Raw genomic sequence first — 24,712 nt, forward strand, 5'->3', positions numbered from 1 at the left:
GAGCACTGCGCTCTGAGCCCACCCAGTTGTGTGATAATAGCAAATGAATATTCACTATTGTCACACTGAATGTCCTCCCTGTTTCCCGATTGTGACCAAAACGACAAGCGATCTTATTGGACCAAGATGAGGAGAGAGGAGGAGGGAGGAGACATGGAGGCCCGCCGGAGGAGACGTAGGGAACAAAGACACTGCCTGGAGGGAAGCGCTGCCCGCGTGTAAGTGCGGGGCTCATCGACTAACCGATGGTTGTGTGTGGACCCGACTGACCCACGGGGGTAGGGGTTGGGGGGTGAGGGTAACCTGACCGGGGGGGGGAGAGCTGTGGGTGCATTCTTTGCCCCCCCCCCCGAAATATACCACAGAAAAAACGGGTTGATTTAGTAAAGATAAATCAAGGTCACTTTGCAGGGGAATTATCCCCAGAGCTTAAAGTGGTTGTAAACCTTTACATATACCCAGTGAAGTGACTGGCCTCAGGTGATACAAATCCTCCTAAATAAGTTGTACCTGTTTATCTGCAGCCCTCGCTTTTCTACATCTGTTCAAAGTCCAGAACTTATAAAACTTGTCTGAGCTATCACAAAGCAGGGGGCGGAGAGCTAAAGTTACACTCTGCAGAGTTCAGTGAGGACAACTCTGAGAAATGATCTTCACACAGGAACAGAGCTGAGGCTGTCAATCACAGGCTGTGTGCTGGAGCTCCCTCACCTGTCACCTTTTTATCTCTTGGTGTCAGGGAAACTTGCCAGAACTAGCTCATGGCGATAGCAGAGGAACGAAGCAGCAGACTGAAATTACAATTATGCTCTGGATTTAGACAAGTACACACTATAGAGTGATATGCTTTGTTCACATTTCATGTCAGAGGTTTACAACCACTTTAAAGAAGTTGTAAACCTCAGAAAAAAACAAAACAGAAAAAACAAATGCTGCAAGACAAAGGCATAATGAGCTAGTATGCATCGCATACTAGCTCAATATGAAATACTGGTACTGGTATGAAATATATGAACTGGTACTGGTATAAAAATATGAAATACAGGGTACTGGTACCCTGGATCAGCGTCGGCACTCCGAGTACAGCGCGGACATCTTCCCCCAGAGTTACTTTTGGGTTTGTGGCTCCGGCGCTGTAAATGGCAGGAACCGCAATGACGTTACTCCCGCGCATGCGCGCGAGAGCTGCCGGTCACAACACAGCCACTGAAGAAACGGCACCAGCGGCCCAATTCTTCAGTGAGCATGCGCTGATGACGTTGGCAGCAGCGCATATACTAAATATCTCAAACTGTGCAGGTTTAGTAGATATTCAAGGTACCTACAGGTAAGCCTTGTTATAGGCTTACCTGTAGGTAAAGGTGGTGTAACAGAGTTTACAACCACTTTAATGACTGAGTGAAGCTCTGCTGACTTCCATCATCCAATCATGTGCAATCAAAAATTATACCAGGACTGGAGATTGGAAACAACACAGTCTAATCCCTTACTGCCCACAGTTAATGCCAATAGAGACTGCCCCTTACTTAACAGTCCATCAGCCATCCCTTGTGTACAGTCTTAAAGGGGACAGCTTAACATGCACCACCATGCAGAAGGGCCCCAATTTTTTAGCTGGCTTAAATCTGCTAATTAAGGCGCAGGTACTTTACACCCACTCCTAGGGGTGTATGCTCAGTGCACTTGGGGACACTTTTTGATCATTTATCATCAAGAGTTACTATAAGGCTTTTCTTTGTGCCATTCATGCTTTCACGGTTGATACTGTTCTTATAAATGCTGTGTATACTAGGCTAATGGGGTTTAGCCCTATTGTAATATAAGTCAATGGCTGTAGGTGAGGCTAATATTCCTGTCAGTTAACCTAACGTATTCCATGACCTGTTTGTTAGTATGTGTATTGTGTTCATTCTACTTTGCTTCAGTATACTTACTTTATCATCAATTGCCTGTGGCCTACTTTCTGTGTACTATTTTAGAGTGGTAGCATACTAATGCCTAGGTTACACAGGTGTGAGCAGCCTTCAACTTATAAACAGGTGTATCAGAGGGGACCGAGCGGTTTAAAGAGTCGTGGCAGAGAACAGAAGACCCATCATACCAAGTGGCTCCTCTTGGGGTAGAGCAACATGAAATACTCAGGTAGTGTGGCACAGGATGGGCAATAAATTTTACTTCCCATGACCCAGCCCACTGGGAAAGGAATGTTACAGGAAACCAAGTAATGATATATTGAGGAGGCTTTTCCTAAAAATGTTAGTCGTTTTTCTGACCACAAAAAACGCCAAACGCTCATAAACGCTGATAAACGTGGCTCACCAGTGTTTTTTAACGTTTTTGATCCATTGAGAAAAAAAAAAAAACATGTAAAAAAATAAAAATAAAAACTGCTAACGCGGAAAAACGCTAATAAACGATGTTGCAAAAACGTTAAAAAAACGTTGAAAGACTCACTGCAAAGCTACTGGCGTTTTTATAACATTATTTTAACGTCCAGTGTGCATGGAGCCTTAAACTGCAGCTGTAGTGCTTTCTGTAAAATTCAATGCAGTGGGCACAATTCACTAAGGCTCCATGCACACTGGACATTAAAATAATGTTATAAAAACGTTTATGAGCGTTTAGGCGTTTTTTGCGGTCAGAAAAACAACTTCTGAACGCAATTTTATGGCGTTCAGAAAACAGCCCATAAACTCCACTGCTGATAAAAGTTCAAAAACCTCCATGTGTGCATGGACACATAGGATAACATAGAGTGCAGTTTATGGGCTGTTAAAAAAAACGCCCAAACTCCAAAAAAAATGGCCCTTTATGAGCCCCAGTGTGCATGGAGCCTTAAGGTTATCGCATGCGCTATGACAGTTACGTGACCACCAAACGCATGTGATAATGAAAATGTCAATTGATTATTGCTCGTGTGCAGTATTTAGCGGAAACACCAAAAACACTCTTTAAATACTGCATAAAAAGGCAGTCCATTCACAAAAGTAAAAAATAAATGCATGCAGTAATTTAGTACTGGTCCAAGCTTGCGATAACTTTGAACTGTCAGAACCCCCCCGTGATTGGTTTAAAAAATAGGTGGGAAAGTGCAAGCTGGAGCAGGTGTCAGCTAGATTTTATAGTCAGGAGTTGTTTATGGGGGCTGGCAGATGACATAGCAAAGAGGATGGAGCCATTTGAATCCAGTCTTCTGGAATTTAAAGCAATGCAGAAGAGGAGGAGGAGGAGGAGATCTCAAGTGGTCCTTTTAAAGGAAAGAAGCTTTAAAGTGGTTGTAAACCCACAATAAAATAAATGAATTAATTAATAAATTAAAAAAACCTGCAAGACAAAGGCATAATGAGCTAGTATGCATCGCATACTAGCTCATTATGAAATACTCACCTTAGATCGAAGCCCCCGTAGCGGTCCCCGTAGACCGCTCCGGCCAGCAAAATCGTTCCCGAAGTTACTTCCGGGTATCGCGGGCACTGTGAATGGCCGGAGCCGCGTAACGGCACACTAGCTGAAGCAACACACAACACACTAGCTGAAGCAACGGCACAAACACGCCGTTGCTTCAGTGCGCATGTGCCGATGACGTCGGCACATGCTGATACAGGGGATATCTCCTAAACCGTGCAGGTTTAGGAAATATCCAGGGTAGCTACAGGTAAGCCTTATTATAGGCTTACCTGTAGTAAAAAGTGGTCTGTAAGGGTTTAGGTGCGCACATTGCTGGATAAATTCACGGATGCTGATACCCTGCAGAACAGAAGTTCAGGGTATCCAAGCAGTTCAGGTTATCCAAACCACTTATCATGGAGCTTTATACCCAACTCATAGGGTATCTTGAGCCCTCAACACGGAGAAGCCATGCCATACCAGCCATGACTAAATTGCCGGCTGCCTTGCGCTTTTTTTGGAAAAAAATCATATCAGTTTCTTCGTGAATAAGACAGTTTTTTTTTTTCAGAACTTTGTGTGGTATTTTCTAGACCTGTGCGATTTAGTTTCGTACGACGCGGAAATTCGTATATTCGTGAGGATCCGAAATACGAATTTTTATGCATACGAATTTTGTACGAAATATGAAATTTCCTTTACGAACTTTGGATAAATTTATTATAACGAACTTTCGTTATTAGGATAAATAAATAAACCCAACTTAAATGGATAGCATAGTTCATAAAATCAAAAACATTGGATGTTGGTAAACAGTCCTGACACATTAATTAGAGTCTAGATGGATATAGTGAAGAGACATAGGCACAGGCCCCAGTCTGAAGGCAGGAATGCAGGTAAAAAAAAGTGGATCCTTCACCGCACCAATGTGATAACTAAAAATGAAATGCACGCTTACCAAACGGCAAGCATAAGAGGGCTTGCGACCTTAACCCGGTCAGGGCCTTTCATGGGATGAAGACAACGTCATGCCACTTCATATACCTTGGAATAATAACCCGCTGTCCACCAAGTACCAAGCAATCCCTCTAGCATAGGGATGATATACTCCTAGCTGGGGGTTATTCTCATTAGACTTGTGAAAAAGTTAGACTAGCAAGAGGGCAGAGTTGTAAAGATAAGATCAGCATATAATTTAGGATTACGCTATGTTGTTCTCCTCTCTCCCTCCGGGGTATCTCTAATGAGAATAACCCCCAGCTAGGAGTATATCATCCCTATGCTAGAGGGATTGCCTGGTACTTGGTGGACAGCGGGTTATTATTCCAAGGTATATGAAGTGGCATGCCGTTGTCTTCATCCCATGAAAGGCCCTGACCGGGTTAAGGTCGCAAGCCCTCTTATGCTTGCCGTTTGGTAAGCGTGCATTTCATTTTTAGTTATCACATTGGTGCGGTGAAGGATCCACTTTTTTTTACCTGCATTCCTGCCTTCAGACTGGGGCCTGTGCCTATGTCTCTTCACTATATCCATCTAGACTCTAATTAATGTGTCAGGACTGTTTACCAACATCCAATGTTTTTGATTTTATGAACTATGCTATCCATTTAAGTTGGGTTTATTTATTTATCCTATTTACACTGGTATATTTTCACAATTATACATTTATTCACAGCGCTGCTCATTTATATTTATTGTTGTTATAGTGTGTGTATCTCACTTTGAGTGGCTGCTTTTGCTATATCCTATTTTCCACCCTATTATTATCATTTTTCATCACAATTTAATATCAATATTTTGCATAAGGTATCCCTTTGATGTAATATAGCGCGGTAGTCTCTCCCCTTTTTATGAACTTTCGTTATTGTTACGAAAAGTTAACAAAACTAAAAGTTAAAAACCCAGGAAGCCAGCACAGGGATGGTGGGAGCCCCTCATAATGATAAATTTATCATAACGAACTTTCGTTATTGTTACAAAAAGTTTACGGACCTAACAAATTCGTATTTCGTATGAATTTCTAATTGAATTTCGGACACGAATTATGAATTAATTTTAAAACGGAACGAAACAAATTTATTGACGGCGCACATGTCTAGTGTACACGGCATACTCTAATGCGGTAAAATATTGCGTAGTGAATTGTGCCCAATATGGCAACTTGGACACTTTCTGTACACTGTTGGTGCATAGAACGCCTCTAGAATTATCAATTTGGGCTTGTGTGATTGGCTCACTGATTTTCCCTAGAAGTCTGTAACTAAGGAATTTCAGTTTTGGGGAGTGAGATGCTCCACAGGGGTTAACTACTTCAAAAGGGATGCAGACCTTTCCTCATTAGAACACTGAGAGCGCACCAACTGATTAGAATGGACCAGACCCTTCTATTCACAATCAATATCCAAAGACAAAATTCTTCAGAACAACAAAAGGTAGGGATGTGCTACAAAGTTTGGTAAAATCCCTGGAATGCACATAGATCACCCAGAGGGGAATGGTTTTTTTTTTTCTTTTTCCCCAAAAAAGTGGAGTTACTCTTTAATTACATTACCTGCCAAAATGAAAAGGGCTCCTCCAGATACAGCAATTCTGTCCTTAGCGATGGGATTAGTGTCGCCCACTTTGGTACATTTCATTCCCACAACACTGATGATTATTCCGATGAAGCCCAGAAGCACAGCAATCACCATCAGAGCTCGGATTGTCTGGATATGAACTGCAGAGGGGAGAGGGAAAATTGAAGTCAGTGATTGGTAAGACAAAAGACATGGGAGCTTTCCTATAAGAACCACCCTGTGAAAAGAGCACCTGCCCCCAATGTTGTTGTTTATTATTTTAATTAAAAAAAAAAAAAAAATTTCTGCTGCCATATTTTTTCTGTTTGTTTTCCCATTTATTTTCCCCTGTGACTAAAGTAAATAAGAAGCAACCATTCCAACGTAAAAGTTAAGGCTTAACTCCAGGTAAAGCAAATATCGTCTAAATACATTTGTCATTAAGCAAGTCTTCCTTGAATCTTGGTGTGCTTTGTGTATTTCTGCCACATCTGTGCAGTAATCCAATATGAGACTTTCCCTCTGTGTAGGCGCTTCCTGTAATAAAGACCGCTCACTGCTGCTATCTCTCCTGGTGCAGGATAACTGGTCTTGTCTCCGCCCCCTTCTGTAGTTTCCTATAGTGGATGGTGTCTGCTGGCCCCCTCCCACAGCTCTGCTCTCTGCTCAGGCTATGCTCGATATAACAATGATGTCACTGCTACTTTTACAAGGTAGTAACTGGGCTTGTAAAAGCAATTATTGCACTATATATATATATATAGATAGATAGATAGATAGATATCTGTATTTAAATTATTGTATAATGCCCATAGTTCTGCTTTAATTTGTTTAACTCCTTATCAGATGTGGTCTGTGTGTATGACTCAAAAGACGTGCTGGTAGGTTAATTGGCTTCTGTCTAAATTGGCCCTAGTATGTATGAATGTGAGTTAGGGACCTTAGATTGTAAGCTCCTTGAGGGTAGGGACTGATGTGAATGTACAATGTATATGTAAAGCGCTGCGTAATTTGGCGGCGCTATATAAGTACCTTAAGTAATAATAATATGACACCTGAGTGGCATCTGTCAGAAAGCTCTAATTTATTTTATTTTTATAATTATTTTGTTCAGTCTGCTGCAAGGTGCTTGGGCAGTCTGAACAGATGATGCATCTCCATTCACTTTATTTGCGCTGTGCACAGCTCGGCGCTGGTTAAAAGTAAACAAATGGCTCTTCTCAGGGCTAGGCACCCATGTGAATGACCACATAATGAAACTTCATGAGTCATTTTTCAATCCTTTAAATCTGCAGCTCTCATTACAATAATACTGGGTGATCTTGCCATTAAAGTTCTTGTTTGTTGTGCTTTCTGTGATAGGGTGACTACACTCTGTCCCTATATCCCAAATGTTCTCATGTGTTGTCAGGCTGTCACATGAGCTTCCAATGGCATCTACAAGTGGCCATTTCAGTACATATTATTATTATTATTATTATTATTATACAGAATTTATATAGCGCCAACAGTTTGCACAGCATTTTACAATATGAAGGGAGACAATACAGCAACAATACAATTCAATACAAGAGGGTTAGGAGCAGTGGCAGCTCGTGGTTTTGCGGTCCCCCCCCTTGCTCGCTGTCTGCCGGTCGGTCCACTTACCCCATCTAGGTGGCGGGCATCAGACAGCGACAGGGATCGGGCAGCGGCGGACATCAAGGAGTGGCGGGGATCGGGGCATCGGCGGACATCAGTCTGCATCAGGTAGTGGCTCCTGTGTTCTATTCTCCTCCCCACTTCCGCCGTGCGTCTCCTCCCCTCCATCTAGGCATCCAATAGGATCACCTGTCCTTTCAGTCAATCGGGTGACTGGTATCAGACCCACTTCCCGATTGGCCGGGAGGAGGATCAGTGTTGCAACAGCGAATATTCATTCGCTGTTGTAACACCTGGGTGGGCTCGTAGCACAATGCTCTGTGCCACGGGCCCATCCCATTTTGAAGCCTATTGGAGCCTCTGGCTCTAATCAGGTGCTTCAAAAAGACACCCCCTCCACTGTAATTTAGGTGCTGGGCATCCTAAAAGGGGCCGGACCTAAATTACAGACGGGCACCACTGGTTAGGAGGGCCAAACGGCCAAATGGACAAACAGAAAGTAGTAACTGTGAGGAATGAACTGATGAGGGAAGTAGAGGATTCGATTGTTAGCTTAAAGCGGGATAGGCCTTCCTGAAGAGATACGGGATCGCCTAAAAGTGGACAAGGTAGGAGATGACCGGACAGATTAGGTTAGTGAGTTCCAGAGGATGGGAGAAGCTCTGGAGAAGTCCTGAAGAGCAGGAAACCTGCCTTGAGAAATGCCATGCAACCATCACTAGAGCGCATGTACAAGAATGAGGCCGCTCTCTAAGCCCTGCTGGCTCCTTCTCCCACAGAATGGGTCGTTCTGACTCCCACACACCATGTCCACAGAAGAAATGGCTGCACTCCAGTGAAGAAAAGATTTATTCAGCAAGTGGTGTACACATCACATACCACGCCTCAACTCCACACACTCCTCGTTTGTTGGAATCACTGGAGTATATCTGTTTGATCTGTGAACGCTGGAGTGCATGAAGATCCACTAAAAGATCCTCGTGTTTCACATTAACGGTCATGCCATTTCTATACTTTGGAGCTTTCATCCACTGATCCACTGATCAAGAAGCCCCATTTTGGGAGGTTTTCATATTGCATATTTTCATTATTGTCTATGGCTTTTAATGATGCTACACCTCCAAAACGCTGGAAATAGAAAACCTGTCTAAAGGCCCCTTGCACACTGGGGCTGTCCAGCTGCAGTGCGCCCCTCCTGACGTTTTGGTACATTCAGGAGTGACAGGTGCAGTGTCCAGCCCTGCTACAGGCAGCCAGTCAGGGGCCAGGGACAAAGGTCTGGCCTGCACAAGACCTGCGTTTTTCAATGCAGTCACATGACCATAAAGCTTTGGCTCTAATGCTGGGCACATGCTAGTTTTGTTCAAAATTTTTTCTTTCTGATCATCGGGGTCAAATTTATGTTTGCTTTTGACCACAGTGACAAGAAAGTTCGAAGGAGCAGTGTGACAGAATCACCCGGGACAGAGGCTTTTGGAGGGGACTGAATGCTAGCCTCTTGCCTACCGACTATGGGTCCTGGCGTTTGAGGGAGCTACAAGCATTTAGGAAGATGTTCTGTTATGTAATGCAAAAGGACATTATTAAGGAGGCCACGATGGTCTCTGCATGCTTGGGATTCATATAGCAGGTGTATGTGAAAGGAATGTTGATTAATGAGATCTGGAAAGCTCTGGGTCTCTTGTTGTCTACTAGTGTGGCTTCTAATGCCGCGTACACACGAGCGGACTTTACGGCAGACTTTGCCCGGCGGACTTTTCGACGTACTTTACAACGGACTTTCTGAATGAACGGACTTGCCTACACACAATCCACCAAAGTCCGTCGTATTCGTGCGTGATGACGTACGACCGGACTAAAACAAGGAAGTTCATAGCCACTAGCCAATAGCTGCCCTAGCGTGGCTTTTTGTCCGTCGAACTAGCATACAGACGGCGGACTTTTCGACCGGACTCGATTTCAACGGATTAATTTAAAACATGTTTCAAATCTAAGTCCGTCCAACTTTTGAGAAAACAAAGTCCGCTGGAGCCCACACACCTTCGAATTGTCCGACCAAATCCCATCCGCCGGGCAAAGTCTGCCGTAAAGTCCGCTCGTGTGTACACGGCATTAGAGTATTTCACCCATTGTTGTTTGGGCTAATTAACCTTGCTATTGTATGAAGAAGTTCTGTGTTGATATTTATGATAGTGTGTATTGTATAGTTGGTGAGCTAGGAGACGAAGTCTACCTTGAGGGGTCAGATCTCTGAGTCACCTAGTTTGGGTAAATGATTTAGTAAACTAGCTCATGTTAATTAGGTTTTTGGTTACAGGTGTATTGTTAGAGTAATATGAGCAGGAGGGAGGAACCTCCTCTTTTACTGTATATAAGACTTGTATTTTGGTTCTAATAAAACAGTCCATGTTCAGCAATCAAACGAGTATTGTCTTGTTTGTAGTTAGCGGTTGGAATATGCGGAGTGTGGGACATTTCATTACAAGCAGGATGGAAGATTTTTCTCCAATGAACAAATTTCTAATAGTGTATGCCGTTTTCATTTATTTTAACACTGAATGTTGAAAGCAAATTAAATTTTGAAGTACTTTTGAATTTTTGTATGAATGTTCAGTCAAATACCTGCTAGTGTGTGGCCAACTTAACTCCTTCTGGTATAGCTGGTGGTCAGGAACTCTCTCCTGGCTGAAGACAATTTAGAACAATAAGGGTACATTTAGCCTAGGTTCACATTACTGCGGGTTAGAAATCGTGCAAGTTCAGCTGAACTCACGCGATTTCAACCCACTAAATTCAGTCTGACTTCAGGAGCGATTTGACAGACATCTGTGCGGTTTCATACACAGATGTCTATACAAATCACCCCCCGAAGTCACCAAAAGTAGTACAGGATCTGATGGTGTCATTGCCGGCAATAGCTGCCGATTTGGCATGCAATTTGACATGTCAAATCGCATGTAAAATCGGACCAATGTGAACCTAGGCTTAAACCTGCAAGGAACCCAGCAGAGGTCCTCACGATTAGATGCAAGAGGCATCCCCACTAAAAGCAATGGGAGGCTGCCGGTCCCCACAGCTAATCATGGACACTTGCATTTAATCTCTCATGCAGCAATCACATGAGTGATCAGCCCTAGACACAACTGGTTGTGGGAGCCCCCGCTGGGGTTCTCACTTCTAATCAGATTGTGACATCATCTACTCGATTCTCCACCTCAACCAATCACAGGAAGCCTTGTATTCAGTAATAAAATACAAAGCTTCCTGTGAATGGCTTAACAGCATTTATCTTGACTTGACCTGCCTTTATACACACATGCAATATGTGATCGGTCACTTCCGCCATTGTGTTGGAGCGCAGATGGAACGCAGCTTGGTGTACCGGCTCCATTTTATGTGCTTTTTTACTGGAATGATTTTTTATGAATACATGGCTACAAGTTACGCTATGAAGAGTTCTTCTTTTTTCCTTTAAGGCCCTTTTGACACGGGGCTGTTCGTTTTTAGTACTCCGCTTGCTCAGCGGGGATCGCTCTGTTGATCCCCGCTGAGCTGGCGGATGACAGGTCCGTCCCTGCACAGGACCTGTCAGAGAGTCCGCTCTCCCCTATGGGGGATCGGATGATTACGGACCGCCTGTCCGTTTTCATCCGATCCAATCCGCCAGACGGATGGAAAATAGGACATCCATCCGTCTGGGTTTTGCATAGAGCTGTATGGAGCGACTGTTCAGATCCGCCTGTCAGTTTTTTCAGGAGGATCTGAACGGTCGCTCCATACAGCTCTATGGAACGTCGGATGTCAGCGGTGACATGTCCGCTGACATCTGATCCGCCCTGATCCGATCCGCAAAATCCAGACGGATGGTCCGCACATGTGAAAGGGGCCTTACTTATAAAATCCCGTCTGGCTACATTGCTGGTGAGAGGCGTCTGCATTGGTGGATACATCTTGACATATCTTTCTGCTTATCTGACAGCCGTCATGGGTATCCGATCAATCTGGTGAGTTGGATGTTTGCCTAAAACTGGTGGAAGACGGCACTTTCTATTCCTGTCACTGAATTCATTCATCGCTGTGCACTTGATTGAAGAATCATTGGTGATGGCTTATGGACCTTATTATTGAATATTTATATTTGAACACTATTTGATTACATATTTTTTATTTTTGATCTGCATTGAACGCGGTATGAAATGATATATTCTCACTTTACTAAATGCTGTTCAGCCATTCGCAGGAAGCTTTGTATTTTATTACTGAATACAAGGCTTCCTGTGATTGGTTGAGGTAGAGAATCGGATAGATGATGTCACAATATGATTAGAGCATGACAGCATGGATTAGTGAAGGGAATAGTCCATTTGGACCACCTTGGTCCAAACAAACTTAAGTTAAATGAAACCTGGAATTAGGCTTTAATTATCTCATTTGCTATTTTGAAAAGCCAGTTGAAAGAAAAAGCAATGGTGGGAAAAAAAAAACAATTCTGGTTTTACCCAACCATTTTTGACATAAAAATTCTGAATGGTCTACATATCTGGGGGCATGGCAAGGGTAAATCCATTTTCTAAATAAACTCTGCTAGAGGCAGTCCCTCTTTCTAATTTCAGAGAGCAAGGACGTAAGCTTTTTTTGTGTAGATAGCTCTTTTTGTGTAGATAGGACATGTTATATTCTCAAAAAAAATTGGAACAGGAAAGGCTGGAATCCTCATAATGGTCAAAGTAAGTATGCAGACCTGGTAACGTATTGAGTCCCAGAGAGATACAATACATTCTCAGGGTATTTAACTCTGCAGTAGGCCTCAAAAACTAAAATATAATTTTAGGGTGGACTGACCCTTTAAGAGAATGATTGATCATACATGATTAAACTGTCCTTGGGGCGTGGCTCCAATAGAGTGCTGTTGAATGCTCTATCGTGTAAATGTAGCACCCTCCTATATAGGTGCTAGGTTAGGTTAATTTAGTTCTGGGTTCATTGTAATGAGTGAGCTGTGTGTGATTATTTTGGTCTGTTCTGTGTTTCACTGGCTGCATGGTTGACTGCTTCTCCCTGTCTGTCTGGAAATGTTCTGGAAGATAGTGGCAAGGAGAGTCAAATCAATAGCTTCATATTGATGCAACCCTGGCCAATCCCTGGGGAGAGGTGCCAAGGTGATGGCTGGGAATGTGTATTAATACTCTGAGACCTGGAACAGAAGTCTCTCCTCCCTGAGGAGGAGATCACAGCCTGGGGGGGCTGTTTTCCTCCTAAGCAAACGTGCTATGTATCTAAAGTTTATCGAGGTGTCAGCTGGGGGGCGTGTCCTGTTTAAAGTTGTTAGAGCTGACTGAGAGATTTAAAGTCTGGGAATCTAGTGTGGTATCACTGCAAAAGTGTCTGAGAGATATTGGAAGGAGGCAATCAACTATCCAAGGACATTAGTGAGTAGAGGAGATCCCTATGACTGTCTGCTACTGCCATCACACTTGTGCTAGAGTCAGTTTTATCCAAACGGGCCATCGTGTGTGGTGTCCTGACGAGCTCAGTCCATTAACTGCTTGTGCAAGGACTCTGCTCAGATCCTTAAGAGAAAGTTTAACATTTTCAAGTGTTACTAAAAAAAGATCAGACCGCTATTTGCTGTAAGCAAGGATTTTTGTTTGCCTTACTGCTGCTGCTTTTGCAATTTCTTTAGTTCTACCTAAAGGGAATTCACTACTAAAGTGCTTCTGAAAAGCTTAGTCCAATATTTATGCGCAAGCAAGGACCCTTGCTCCCCTTACTAGGAGAAGACTTTGTGTCCTCAAGTTCATTACTAAAAGTTAGTGGAGTATCCCACAGTTACCCTGAACCTGTTCAAATTCTACAATGGCCTTTCTCAATCTTTTCAACACAGAGGAACCCTTCAAATTACTTTTTATTCTTGGGGAACCCCTATAAAAATGACTATATCTACAACTCATTATACATTAGTGTGCTTGCCAAAGGGAAAGAATGCTCCTTACACTTGTAGTTACTGGGGAGAATTACCCCCTTACAGATAGCTAAAAAAATAAACGGTGTCAATAGGAACCTAAATAAATAAGAGGCAGAAATTGCTCATGGAACCCCTAGCAATCTCTGGAGGGACCCTAGGGTTCCATGAAAACTTGGTTAAGAAACCCTGCTCTACAATAAAGCATCAGAAAAAGCATACCCCTGGATTGTTCATTGAGCCAAAAGAGCGACTGTGACTATGTGCCTGGCTGCAGGCAAATACTGGGAAAGTTACCCTGGGAATCTATTCAGTGGCTCCTGCGGGAGTAGCGCTACATAAGCTTAGCTGAGCTCCTTTAAACAACAAAATGATACGCAGGTCTCTGTAAATTCTGGAAAAAAATAACTAAATGCTAAGCTTTCTGGTCAGTTCCAAGATTGCCATTTGGGGACTAATTAAAATAAAACTTCCCAACGGGGCCTCCTGAGACTGTGGGCCATTCCTTTGATGTTAAGGCTTGGCTACACTCCTATTCATGCTACAACAGTAATAACCAGCATCATTACATGTTACAAGAATAAAAGAGCCCTAGGAACTCTAGTATGGTTCCTTCTATCTGATGTCACATGCTCCTATTACTCTGGTCCTGTGAATTCTATGCGATATCGCCTCCTTACAAAACATTCCAGGAATTTGCCCATTTTTTTTTTTTTTTTTTGCAGATATAATTAAATTGTGGCTAATTATGCGTCCCTTGTCAACATCACAGCAGAGTATTATACTGGAACTATTTGTGCCGTTCTGGAAGAAATACATTCTTCTGTCTCACATGTGAAATAATCTCTTTTTGTTTTTCTAATTCCTCCCTCTCAGAGCTGCCTGAACTTTCATAGCGGAATTTTAATTTTTAAGTAAATGCCAAAAGGGATCTGAGACCTGGTGAACCTGATAGTGAAAGGGGACGCTGGCACAGGGTCTAGGGGTTGACCCGAAATGCATTGTGCAGTATGAGAAAGTCATTAGCTAATATTACAGGATTTGTCTACAGAAGTTGGATTGTTGGTAGGTTAATTAGATTTTACGGGGCGCCTTTCTTTTTTAAGACCGGAATGGGGGGAAAAAGAAGGGAAATTAACAGTATGCCTTCTAAATAGTAGCATTTTTAATGTCCATGCTCACTAAAGATTCTAATGAGATCTAAACCTCTTTAATAATGTGTCTTTTAATAATATATACAGTGTAAAACCTGTGGTTGCAGCAGAGGAAAGCCTTTTCTTGTGTCATTTTATTTATCTATTACAAGTATTTGTGTAGCACTGGCAGTTTATGGAGTGCTTTTACATTCACATCAGTCCCTGCCCTTGAAGAGCTTACAATATAAGGTCTCCAGCTATATACACATATTTTGGCCAGTTTAGATAGGAGCCAATTAACCTAACATGTTTTGGGTGTGGGAGGAAACCCACACAAGCACAAGGAAACCATGCAATCTCCAACACAATCAAGTGTTGTGACTATGATTTAAACTGGGCACCCTAGTACTGCAAGGAAGAAGTTGAACAAAAGGAGGATGGCTATACATTACAGCGGGACACTTTACAATAGTAAAGAATTTATTCCAAACAATGTTGGCAAGACATGCAGCACAAGATACGGGAGATGTTGACGCGTTTCACACAACAGTGCTTAATCCAAGCACTTTGTGTGAAATGCGTCAACATCTCCTGTATCTTGTGCTGCATATCTTGCCAATATTGTTTGGAATAAACTCATTGCTATTGGAAAGTGTCCCACTGTGGTGTGCGGCCATCCTCCTCCTTTACAATGTCTGCGGTAGCGAGCCGGGCAGGCACCTACAAGCGAGGACTGTGAAGGGGTTTACCTGTCACTCACCTGGAGCGTTGCTTTTCCCCATTTGCAAGGAAGAAGTGCTGCCCATCTATGGCACACCATGGCAGGGCAGGATTTCTCTTAAAGTGTTTACCGGTCAACAAGCCTTTAGGCAGGCTCCTCGGATGATTCTCAAGAACTCTTGGGCCACTGCTCCACGGACAGACAGCATGCCACTCATCTATTTTTACCTGTATGGTCCTCCTGTCCCTTGCTGCTATTTTTTGTAGTCCTGCCCACCTCCACCTCTACAAGTGAAGATATTCCCATTGCTCCAGCAAAGGTTCTCTTATGGTGTGTAGGAATGATCAATGTTAAGGAACCACTAACTGACTTTGTTACTTCAGGATTCCTCCAATCATAACTAGTCCAGTATAAACTTTATTCTATCTTACCAAGCCCTGATGGAGAGGGCTAATTGAACCCCCAAATTTTTTTGGCTTTGTTTTTCTGCTACAAGACTCTAAATACAATCAAGTCTAGACCTTTTACATTCTCTCTGGTGCTTTCTTTACCATGCACCAAGGTTTTATTCTGAGCTAATAGCCAACTCTTGGCTTTCACTCCTGGAGACCTGCCTAAGGGGAATGACTCCCTCTATGATAGTTTTAATTCTTTCCCGAAAACATTTTCCACAATACAACATCCAGCTCCCACTACTACCTTCTGCTCTTATCTTTAGAGCCTGACACCATCACTTTAAGATATAGTGTATCCGTTTGATTAGCATTCATGTGTAAAACATACGGATCATAAACAAAGCCGTCTAAACAAGTAAATATGCTTTAAGTGGTTGTAAAGGCAGGAGGTTTTTACCTTAATACATTGTCTGCATTAGAGTAAAAAACCTTTCATGTTCAGCCCCCCCCCCCCCCCCAAATACTTACCTGAGCCCGATCTCGATCCAGCGCTCGATCCAGGGGCTCTTCTCTCACTCTCTCCTCACAGGCTCAGAGACAGCAGCGGTAGCCATTGGCTCTTGCTGCTGTCAATCAAATCCAGCTGGGTGGGGCTAAGCCGCACTGTGTGTGTCTGTGGACACACACAGCCCGCCTTGGGAGTGAGCCTGCACGAGTGCCAGCATAGCAAGCTTCTTGCTATGGGGGCACTCAGAAGGGAGGAGGAGCTGAGAGCACCAGTGCTAAACCATTGCATAGAGCAGGTAAGTATACCATGTTATTTGAATTAAAAAAATAAAATAAAGCTTTACAATCACTAAAGTGCAAGTAAAGCCAAAACTTTTTTGTCTTTAGTTTTGGATAGAGTGGAGAGGGATTACAACACTTTTCAGTTTCTATTGCTGTCTGTACCACCCATTAGGGAGATTAACACTCTCTATTTGTCCTGTTTACTTTCACTTTTTAATGATAATTAAAAAAATCCCAAATTCTGGGTTAACATCGGAACAGTAAGGCCTCATGCACACTGGACGTTTTTTCTGCTGCTTCTAGGGGCATTTGCCATTTTTCCCCTGCCTCTAAACACCCCTGCATGTTAGCCCATGTGTCCATGCACATATAGGCTTTTAGAGGTGTTAAGAGGGAGAAAAAAAAATACCATAGCTCCAGGGGCGGACTGACATTTCATGGGGCCCCCGGGCAATAGGGGATCATGGGGCCCCCTTTGTCCCCACCCACCCACATACAAGCCACACCCTCACAAAGCCCCACGTATATATTGCACTGCTACATTACATGCATTGGTCACAGAATTTCTCTACTGTATGTTCAAAATAAATGTTTAAAGAGTTAAGAAAATAAAGAAAAATAAACTCACATTAACCACGTACATTTACTGCGGGGCTGCGTCTCCTGTGAGCAGAATCACGTACAGGTACTTGATTCTGCACTTGCGGGTCTGCGTGCTGTTTGACCCGCTGCCGCTGTGATTGGACACACCAAGAGCTAATCGGCAGGTCCGGCCAGTGTCGCCAACCTACCAGATTGAAATTTACTGGCACAACCCCCAAAATTTACTGGCACCACCAAGTTTTTACTGACATTTCACAAGATTTCCAAAATTACATTTTTAGGTGTAAATTTCAGTATTTAGGCTACAAACAGGTATGCTAGGCAAATAGCAATGTGATTTAAGGTAGATATTAAGGTAAAAAAACATATTTTTGTTATTTTCGACATAATAAGGAATTATCTAGTCCAATCACCTCCTGCCTCCATCACCTGTCACCATTACTCCCTGCCTCCAACACCCCCTGCCAGACTGCCTCCATCCCCCTCTGCCACCAACACCACCTGCTCCAGTCCACCCCCCCTCTGCCACCATCCCCCTCTGCCACCATCATACCATGTCTCCACCCCCCTCTGCCTCCATCACACCCTGCCTCCATCCCCCTCTGCCACTATCTCCCTCTGCCACCATCACCCCCTGCCACAATCCCCCTCTGCCACCATCATATCCTGCCTCCACCCCCCTCTGCCACCATCACCCCCTGCCAGACTGCCTCCACCCCCCTGTGCCACCAACACCACCTGCTCCAGTCCATCCCCCTCTGCCACCAACACCACCTGCTCCAGTCCATCCCCCTCTGCCACCATCCCCTTCTGCCACCGCTCCCCTCTGCCACCATCATACCATGTCTCCACCCCCCCCTCTGCCACCATCACTCCCTGCCTCCATCCCCCTCTGCCACCAACACCACCTGCTCCAGTCCATCCCCCTCTGCCACCATCCCCTTCTGCCACCATCATACCATGTCTCCACCCCCCCCCTCTGCCACCATCACACCCTGCCTCCATCCCCCTCTGCCACCATCACCCCCTGACACCATCCCCCCTCTGACAGACTGCCTCCATCACACCCTGCCTCCATCCCCCTCTGCTTCCATCCCCCTCTGCCTCCATCCCCCTCTGCCACCAACACCACCTGCTCCAGTCCATCCCCCTCTGCCACCATCCCCTTCTGCCACCGACCCCCTCTGCCACCATCATACCATGTCTCACCCCCCCCCCTCTGCCACCATCACACCCTGCCTCCATCCCCCTCTGCCACCATCACCCCCTGACACCATCCCCCCTCTGCCAGACTGCCTCCATCACACCCTGCCTCCATCCCCCTCTGCCATCATCCCCCTCTGCCATCATCCCCCTCTGCCACCATCACCCTCTGCCACAATCCCCCTCTGCCACCATCATACCCTGCCTCCACCCCCCTCTGCCACCATCCCCCTCTGCCAGACTGCCTCCACCCCCCTCTGCCACCAACACGACCTGCTCCAGTCCATCCCCCTCTGCCACCATCACCTTCTGTCACCGTCGGCTGGGCTGTCACTCTGTCCCAGACTCCCCCCGGTTCCCGTAGACTCTGGATTGCCTGGTCCTGGATGCAGGGCTCCCCTCCATTCCGCCGGCGCATGCTGCTCAGCCTCCGAGACCTGCTGCTCCAGTCCAGTGCTCCAGATTAGTGTTACAGATTTTAAATGTTGGCGCGCCTGGTGGCGGGATGTGCTAATACATCACTCGCCTTGCCACCAGTAAAGCGCGCCAGCGCCGCTCAGACTCCGTGAGATCCGCCCCCCCGCCGGCCGAATAGAGGATCTGCTCGGCAAGGTCCGGAACTGCGCATGCGCAGTTCCAAGCCGGACCGATCACGGCTATTTTTTACTGGCACATTCCCGCTACTACGGACATTTACGGGCGGGGAAAAAAGTGCCCGTTTTTACGGGCTGCCCGTAAAAATATGGGCGGTTGGCAACACTGGGTCCGGCGGACCCGATGTCTGCCAGGCCCCGACGATCGTTTCCAGCAGAGGCAGAACGGTGGTCTGCCGAAGTAAACAAGTCCCCATAGAGCAGGGGTCTCAAACTGGCGGCCCTCCGGCTGTTACGAAACTACAAGTTCCATCATGCCTCTGCCTGTGGGAGTCATGCTTGTAACTGTCAGCCTTGCAATGCCTCATGGGACTTGTAGTTTTGCAACAGCTGGAGGCCCGCCAGTTTGAGACCCCTGCCATAGAGTCTCCCCCACTTACATCAGGGTCCCCAGAGAGCCTTCCCTTACATCAGGGTCCCCAGAGAGCCCCCCCTTACATCAGGGTCCCCAGAGAGCCCCCCCTTACATCAGGGTCCCCAGAGAGCCCCCCCTTACATCAGGGTCCCCAGAGAGCCCCCCCTTACATCAGGGTCCCCAGAGAGCCCCCCCCCTTACATCAGGGTCCCCAGAGAGCCCCCCCCCTTACATCAGGGTCCCCAGAGCCCCCCCCCTTACATCAGGGTCCCCAGAGAGCCCCCCCTTACATCAGGGTCCCCAGAGAGCCCCCCCTTACATCAGGGTCCCCAGAGAGCCCCCCCTTACATCAGGGTCCCCAGAGAGCCCCCCCTTACATCAGGGTCCCCAGAAACCCCCCCCCATACAACAGGGTCCCCGAGAGCCCTCCCCATAGATCTGGGTCCCCGAGAGCCCTCCCCATAGATCTGGGTCCCCGAGAGCCCTCCCCATAGATCTGGGTCCCCAGAGAGCCCCCCCCATAGATCTGGGTCCCCAGAGAGCCCCCCCATAGATCTGGGTCCCCAGAGAGCCCCCCCCCCATAGATCTGGGTCCCCAGAGGGCCCCCCCATAGATCTGGGTCCCCAGAGAGCCCCCCCATAGATCTGGGTCCCAGAGAGCCCCCCCTATACAACAGGGTCCCAGAGAGCCCCCCCACCATAGATCTGGGTCCCCAGAGAGCCCCCCCATAGATCTGGGTCCCCAGAGAGCCCCCCCATAGATCTGGGTCCCCAGAGAGCCCCCCCATAGATCTGGGTCCCCAGAGAGCCCCCCCCATAGATCTGGGTCCCCAGAGAGCCCCCCCCATAGATCTGGGTCCCCAGAGAGCCCCCCCCCATAGATCTGGGTCCCCAGAGAGCCCCCCCCCATAGATCTGGGTCCCCAGAGAGCCCCCCCCCATAGATCTGGGTCCCCAGAGAGCCCCCCCCATAGATCTGGGTTCCCAGAGAGCCCCCCCACCATAAATCTGGGTCCCCAGAGAGCCCCCCCATAGATCTGGGTCCCCAGAGAGCCTCCCCCCATAGATCAGGGTTCCCAGACTTAAACCTCCCCCCCAGAGGTTCCCCTGTACCTGGCTGTGCACCTCCAACCCCCAGCACAGGGGGAGGTGGGAGGTGACAATCGGCAGCTCTATGGTGCCTGTGCACCATGGGATCTCACTGGGGCTTGTAGATCTCTTCCTGATTCTGTACAGTGGAGAGGGGAGGGGCCTCTGACCCGGGCAGCAGTCGGCAACAGTGTACAAACAGAGCAGGTCACACTGAAGAGTGAAACTTGTAGCTGCCTGGGTCAGAGGCCCCTTCCCTCTCCACTCTATACACTTTGAAGGAGAAATACAAGCCCCAGGGAGATGCCTCGAGCACTCCCACTCCCCCCACTGCATCCCAAACTGAAAGCCAGAGGTGCAGGGGGGAGATGCTGTGTCTTGGGGCCCCCCCCCCCACAGCGGCAGAACGGCCCCCTGCCGCAGAACTGCCAGCAGCATACTCCTAGACCCAACAGGCATCTCTTAGGAGCTTCTCACAGGCCCCCTACTGGCCGCGGGCCTTCGGTCGGCGTCCGAATGCCCGAATGGTCAGTCCACCCCTGCATAGCTCCCAACTGTCCCTGATTTTGAGGGACTGTCCTTGATTTGGAGCAATGTCCCTCTGTCCCTCTTTCCCCCTCATTTGTCCCTCATTTTGGTCTGATCCATATAGTTGTACATAAAATGCACTTTTTATCTTTCAAAAAGGGATTCCCAATGCTAAACCTTTCATCCAAATTCTAAATTGCTGCATTTGTAAATTTTAAAAGCCAATATAAAGGAATAGTAATGCTAAAAAAAAAAAAACAAGCCTTTGTGCATTTAATTAACCTTTTTTTGGTTAATTCTCCTTTTAAGGGGGTGTGGCAGGGGCTGTGTCCTATGTCTACATAGGCTTGCTAGTAGGTGTCCCTCATTTCCATCTCAAAATGTTGGGAGATATGAAATACTGCCAGTGCATCCAGGAGCAGAAAAATTTTGGATGATAAATTCTTGATGTTTAGACACTTGAACATTCATTTAAAAAGCCAGAATTAAATATTATTCTGGCAAATAAATGAATTAAAGGATAAGTTCACCTTAAAAAAAATAAAATAAATGCACATCTTTTTTGCAGGTCAAAAAATATGCATTTTATTATTTTTTTTATTGGGAGCCTGCAAAGCATTGCACCCACAATCAGCAGATCGTTGGTGCTATGCAGGGCTCTTGCAGACTGTGTGTGTAAGTGCTGTGTGCTCATACCTCGCATGAGTGCTCAGTTGCACGCTGACCGGAACTAGACGTGCAATTTGTTTCGGTCTAAATACAAATTCTGACAAAATTTTGTTTTTTTGGAGATTTGAAATCCATTAAAATAAATTTTGTTTATCGTATTCTAATGAATTCCAAATTTTCAGAACGATTAGAATTTGGATCGGTCAAAAAATTATCAACTGATTCGAATTCTGTGTGAAGAATAGCTGATTGTTAAGCAGCTGGCCGAAGCAGGCCACCACGTCCTTAACAACTGATAACTCATTAGCTGTCAGTGGGAAAGCAAATGGGGAAATGTAAACAAAACAATGCGGGCAATACAAAAATATTTTTTTTAAAAACAGCGTGGGGGTCCCCCCCATTCAAGGGAACTCCATGCCAAAATGAAAAAAAAACCTGCGTGGGAACCCCACTTAAAGTGAAATAATAAAACTGAAAAATTCCTTTAACTGTAGTGCCTGGGGGTCCCCTTAGTCTGCCTGAAAAGTGGTGCATTTGTACTGTGTATAGAACCTGCTGCAGCAAAAACTTCTATCAAATACTTACTGTAATTTTCCTTTCCTGATGGACTCCACGGCCCGCCCCCTCATACCTCATAGGACCCTTCTGCCATAAATCTTTGCTCCGGGCCAGAGGCCGTGTTCCATAATTTAGCCTACTCCAGCCACTGAGAAGGGAACTCCTGCTGCCATGGAGTCCATCAGGAAAGGAAAATTATGGTAAGTATTTGATAGAAATGTTCTGTTTTCCTGACAGACTCCATGGCAGCCTACATGTGGGAAATAACTAGCCATACACACCTAGCCATACACATAGCTGTACGCAGTAGTGCGCCATAAACGTGTTAATTGAAGACCACAAGGCCGCCTTGCAACTAACTTCTGGAGCCACGTGACGTGAAGCCACCCATGATGTAGACACGCTTCTAGTTGAGTGAGCGGTCACCGCTTCTGGAAGCGCCAAGCCCTTGGCTTTGTAGGCCCACTGAATGGCCTGAACAATCCATGCCGCGATAGATCTGGAAGAGGCACGCATTCCCTTATTCTTCCCATGAAAAAAAACAAACAGGTTCGGAGCGGAGCTGTAGCTTCTAGATGAAACACTGGAATCTCTGGTAGATATGAACGTTGAAACAGCAATCTCCTGATTGTCATGAAAAACAGATGACACTTTGGGGTTTGAACCCAAACTAGGAATCAAAACTACCTGATCAAAAGGTTAGAAATGGCTCCTTGCATCCCAGAGAGCTGATTTCGGAGACCCTCTTGGCCGATGTTATAGCCACCAGGAAGGCAACTTTCAGGGAAAGTTCCTAGATAGAGGACTGATCTGCATGTTCTCTTCCTGAGAAGAAATCCAGGACAAGGGGAAGATCCCATTTAGAGAATCTTGGCTTTTTCTGAGGTCTGAGCCTCACTGCTCCTCTGAAAAACTGTTAAGCAAGAGGGTGTCTAGCCCAGGAAATTCCCGTAAAGGCAGAAATTGCAGAGACTTGGACCCACAGCGAGCTGACTGACAAGGAGAGATCCAAGCCCGATTGTAGGAAGCCCAGGATATCATGTATCTTTGGGTCAGTGCAAGACCCTGTAGTGAAAGAGGTATAGTCTGCGAATTTTTTCCAAATCCTCTGGTAGACCCTGTTGGTGCCTGCTCTTCTGGCATTCAATAACGTGGAGATTGCCCAACTTGGACAGCCTAGGGCCTCCAGCCTTCCCCTCTCAAGAACCAGACCATCAGATGTAGATGGGCTGGGCATGGATGTAGAGTTGCCCCTTGTGATAGGAGATCTGGTCTGGAGGGCACAGGAACTGGGTCCCTGAAGAGTTGCATCAGCAGGGGAAACCATGGCCTGTTGGCCAGTACAGAACTATTACCACTATCTCTGCTTCTTCCATCCTGAGCCTCGACAGAAACCAGAGAATGACAGGAACCGGGGGAAAGGCATAGGCCCTGTAGAATCGCCAATGGTCTGTCAGAGCATCTACCCCGAAAGCCTGGGGACAACAAGACCTCGTGTAGTATTTCTCTAGTCTGAAGTTGCACGGGGAGGCGAACAAGTCTACTTCCGGAATGATTCCCAGGGACAGGACCCACTTGAAGACTTCGGGGTTGAGAGTCCACTCGTTGTCTAGAGACACTCTCGACAGAAAATCTGCCTGAACGTTCTGGACTCCAGGTAGATAGACAGCTGTCAGGTTGGTCAGGTTCTTCTGGGCCCAGGTCATGATGGGGTCTACTTTCTTCAACAGGGAGAGACTGTGAGTACCCCCTTGTCTCTTGATGTATGAGACTGCCATTGTGTTGTCCAGTCTTAGGAGAACTGAGGCTCCTGCTGTTAAGTAGTGAAAGGCCTGTAGAGCGCAGAACGCTGCCCAGAGTTCCAGAACATTGGAGACTATCATGTGAGAAGGAAAGCTCCATATGCCTTGGGCTACCTCTGTCAAGCAGAGTGCTCCCCAGCCCCTGTTGCTGACATCTGTTGTGATGGTGATCCAGGACACAGGTGCAATGGAGTCACAATTGAGGAGGTTCCTCTGCTGTAACCACCAAGGAAGGCTCTCCCGCATGGATAAGGTTATTCGGATAGAGTGATCCCGAAGCCCTGGGTTCCACTGCTGGAGGAAGGGACGCATTTTCCACTGAGCCCACTTTACCATTGGTGGTATTGCTACCATGGTGCTGATGATGTTTAGGCATTGTGATGCTCGGAGGAGGACAGTGCAAGCCAAACTCTGTCCCAGATCACTGGGATTTTTTCCAGGGGTAAGGAGATGGTGCTCTTGATAGTGTCCAATTGTGCCCCGAGGAATACCAGGGACTGCGTAGAATCTAAGGGGCTCTTTTCCAGGTTCAGATAGCCAACCGGACCCGAGTAGAGTGGAGATGACCTGGGATCTGTGGATTAGCAACTGCACCCTGTCCCGAGATAACAGCAGGTCGTCCAGATAATGGAACAGACAGATACCTCTGGTCCTGATCAGTGCCACG

At 46.2% G+C, this 24,712-nt stretch overlaps 1 protein-coding gene across 1 annotated transcript in view; it reads right to left on the reverse strand.

Annotated features, from left to right (window-relative positions):
* The window catches only part of CLDN19 (claudin 19), a 47,126-nt gene that overhangs the window by 13,102 nt on the left and 9,312 nt on the right, over positions 1 to 24,712 (reverse strand). The window contains exon 2 of the mRNA XM_073603375.1: positions 5,939 to 6,103. Within this exon, the coding sequence (XP_073459476.1) occupies positions 5,939 to 6,103 (165 nt within the window). The remainder of the gene's footprint in view (positions 1 to 5,938; positions 6,104 to 24,712) is intronic.

Source organism: Aquarana catesbeiana, linkage group LG10 (assembly GCF_042186555.1).
Source record: "Aquarana catesbeiana isolate 2022-GZ linkage group LG10, ASM4218655v1, whole genome shotgun sequence".
In the NCBI taxonomy this organism is placed as follows: Eukaryota; Metazoa; Chordata; class Amphibia; order Anura; family Ranidae; genus Aquarana; species Aquarana catesbeiana.